This window comes from Saccostrea cucullata, unplaced genomic scaffold (genome assembly GCF_032062105.1).
Source record: "Saccostrea cucullata isolate Sc308-1 unplaced genomic scaffold, CSIRO_AGI_Scuc_v1 ctg10225, whole genome shotgun sequence".
NCBI lineage: Eukaryota > Metazoa > Mollusca > Bivalvia > Ostreida > Ostreidae > Saccostrea > Saccostrea cuccullata.
Window position 1 is genome coordinate 18,800 of NW_026924429.1, and position 3,374 is coordinate 22,173.

Below are 3,374 nucleotides of genomic sequence, written 5' to 3' on the forward strand. Positions count from 1 at the left end.
ACCAAAATTTATCTGTTGTTCAGAAAATATTGTTTGAAAATGAGAAATAAAAAATAAACCTATGGTTTTAATATTCAGCAGCACATACTAACCCTCAATTTTTTTCAATTTCTTACCAATTTTACACATCTCTCAACTTTATGAAAAGTTCTGTTAGGAAACATGTATAAACAGTCTATAAAATCATAAATCTGTTCTAAAAAATAAACTCAGCCATGTGATTTTCACTGGATTCAATATGTAAATATAACAGGTCAAGTGTTTAGCACAGGTGAGAGGTCATGGAGTTGAAGAGTACCCATGCTAGTCACAATGTCCACAGAATCATCCAGACCAGGAAATGACTCCACTCCTGCTGAAATGGAGGCTAGGGTTGGTAAGGGGATTTCCTCCAGGGGTTCCACAGAAAGAAATTCCTCCTCAGACATAACTATCAAAATAAAATGATGGAATGAATTACTTCTATTTAGTTAGATTTTGTTAGAATGTCTTGGTCATCAACAACCTGACGAGTAAACCCTCAGATTAAAACCCACTCTTTTCCCTTCTCTCAGTAATTTAAACAAGAGGCCCAGGGGCCACATCGCGCACCTGAGCACTGTGGCTAGGAAAAAGCAGAATTGGTTTACCAGGGTATACTTGAAAAGCTTAAATCCAAAAGTAGTCCCAAGACCAATCATGGCTTTGCTATTCTTGAGAAGAAGATTTTTAAAGAATTTTCCTATACATTTCTATGTAAAACTTTGGTCGGCCATTTTGGCCCCTCCCTACCCCAGGGGGTCATACTTGAATATTCACTACCTGAGGATGCTTCCATATAAATATGATCAATTATGGCTTTGCTATTCTTGAGAAGAAGATTTTTAAAGAATTTTCATACATATTTCTATGTAAAACTTTGGTCGGCCATATTGGCCCCGACCTATCCCTGGGGGTCATGATTTGAATAAACTTGAATCTACACTACCTGAGGATGCTTCCATATAAATATGATCAATTTGGCTTTGTTGTTCTTGAGGAGAAGATTTTTAAAGAAATTTCCTATATATTTCTATGTAAAACTTTGGTTGGCCATTTTGGCCCCGCCCTACCCCCGGGGGTCATGATTTGTACAAACTTGAATCTACACTACCTGAGGATGCTTCCATATACATATGATCAATTATGGCTTTGCTGTTCTTGAGAAGAAGATTTTTGAAGAATTCTCCTATATATTTCTATGTAAAACTTTGGTCGGCCATTTTGGCCCTCAGTCCTACCCTGGGGGTCATGATTTGAACAAACTTGAATCTACACTACCTGAGGATGCTTCCATATAAATATGATCAATTTTGGCTTTGTTGTTCTTGAGGAGAACAGGGATCGACACTAACTTTATAACCATAGTTGTCAGCAGGGCTAGTAATTTCTAATTTCTACTAGCCCTGTTCATGTATTAGTTGTCCAGCAGCCTTCGGCTGCTGGCCGAGTCGCGAAGCGACGAGGGGGGTAGATGCGGGAGGGGGTTTCCCCCTCCTGCTGGTGGGGGTACGGGGGGCCTCCCCCGGAAAAATTTGAAAATAGAGATGCGAAATCCTGCATTCTGGCTGAATTTTGGGTGTAAATTATAGGTCACTCTATGATTGTACCTGAGACATTTTTGCTGTTCGAAAAATTCTATATTTATATCATTTAGGGATTTTGAATCACCTTTAAAGTTTACATTTTTGACTTAAAAAATTATAGTTATGCTGATAAAACATATTTGAAAATAAATTTAACTATTATCAGTTATATTGTATGTAAATTATAATTATTTTTCTTGCTCTTAGTGAGTAATTGGTAAAATTTACTGTAGCCCTGCAGGGCAAGTTTAAAGACATGTTTGGTAGCCCGACCTCAATATTCAGTTGTCCCGGGCCAGCGGGCTAGCGTTAGTGTCGAACCCTGGGAGAAGATTTTTAAAGAAATTTCCTATATATTTCTATGTAAAACTTTGGTCGGCCATTTTGGCCCCGCCCTACCCCTGGGGGTCATGATTTGAACAAATTTGAATCTACACTACCTGAGGATGTTTCCCTATAAGTTTCATCTTTCCTGGCACAGTGGTTCTTGAGAAGAAGATTTTTAAAACATGCCACCAAATTTTCATTAATTCCTAATTATCTCCCCTTGAATGAGGGCGTGGCCCTTCATTTGAACAAACTTGAATCCCCTTTACCCAAGGATACTTTGTGGCAAGTTTGGTTAAAATTGGCCCAGCGGTTCTTGAGAAGAAGTCGAAAATATGAAAAGTTTACAAACAGACGGAGAGCTAGACAGACGGACAGATGGACGCCGGACAAAATGTGATCAGAAAAGCTCACTTGAGCCTTCGGCTCAGGTGAGCTAAAAAATTAGATGTTCCCAATCTCCTTGTGCTTCTCAAATGTTATCTTTTGTTTATACACAATAGATTTCAAATTTTTCTTTAAAATTATAGATAATATTTACAATTATATTATATTATAAATTTATAGTTTTGGTTATTTTCAGATAAATTTTTTTCTACATCTATCACTATATATGTATTTTTACTAAATATCATTATCAATCCGAACTGCTTTTGCAACTCTGAACTCATGAGATTTAATCAAACATTACAATCTCTGTCTACATCTCTTTAATTTGTCTGTATCTCAGACAAAAAGATACAAGATATTTGGAAATAAAATACTAAATTGTAAAAGACTGATTCCTTGTAATCAATGAAGCTAACCTGGTTCAATGAGATCATTATTTGGTAGATTCTGTCCCAGTCTCTGGGCTATGTCTTCCCTCTTCTTCATCATATCTTCATCATATCTCTCCTCTTCCTCGTCAGAGAAAGGATGATTTCCAAAACATGGAGGCCTCCAGCTAATCAATTTGGTTATGTAGGTGCTGATTCTCTCCGATTTTGGCATGATGTCTTCAAAATCGTCCTCTGTTAATATTAAAATATACATGTACCTGTCAAATACGAAAGCCAAAAAAGAACAAACTGTTCACAAGATATGGCCCAGGTTAAATCTTTTTAAAAATGGGCCAAACTTGAAGGTCATAGGGTCAAAATCAATGATAGCCATGGAAAGGGCAAGTCACAAGAAATATACTTGAAATATCAAAGTCCTGGAACCAACCGTTCAAAAGTTATGGTCAAATTTTAATTTTTCTAATAAGCCACACTTCAAGGTCAAAATTGTTTGCATCAAACAAAAGGAATATACCTGGAATATACCCATGTAATATGAAAGCCCTATCCCTTATAAAAATTTTGTTCAAAAGTTAAGACCTAGGCTAAAGTTTTTAAAAGTGAGTAGAACTCTTAAGTTCAAACATGTTTGAATATGTAAAAGAAGGCTCTTGTCACAAGG

General features: G+C 36.6%; 1 protein-coding gene across 1 annotated transcript; it reads right to left on the reverse strand.

Moving 5' to 3' along the window:
- Positions 1 to 227: 227 nt before the first annotated feature.
- Positions 228 to 2,991, reverse strand: LOC134266403 (uncharacterized). Its single transcript, XM_062748647.1, has 2 exons — positions 2,738 to 2,991; positions 228 to 430 (listed from the first exon to the last, which is right to left on the reverse strand). Exons 1-2 carry the CDS (start codon positions 2,964 to 2,966, stop codon positions 255 to 257), a joined length of 405 nt encoding a protein of 134 aa, XP_062604631.1. The 5' UTR covers positions 2,967 to 2,991; the 3' UTR covers positions 228 to 254.
- Between the last annotated feature and the right edge of the window lie 383 nt (positions 2,992 to 3,374).

Bases quoted from the DNA above. Each gene is read 5' to 3' on its own strand.
- LOC134266403 (XM_062748647.1), bottom strand. From the start codon at position 2,966: ATGTATATTTTAATATTAACAGAGGACGATTTTGAAGACATCATGCCA. The intron at 431-2,737 runs GTTAGCTTCATT...TTATTTTGATAG, and splicing joins TAATGATCTCATTGAACCAG to TTATGTCTGAGGAGGAATTT.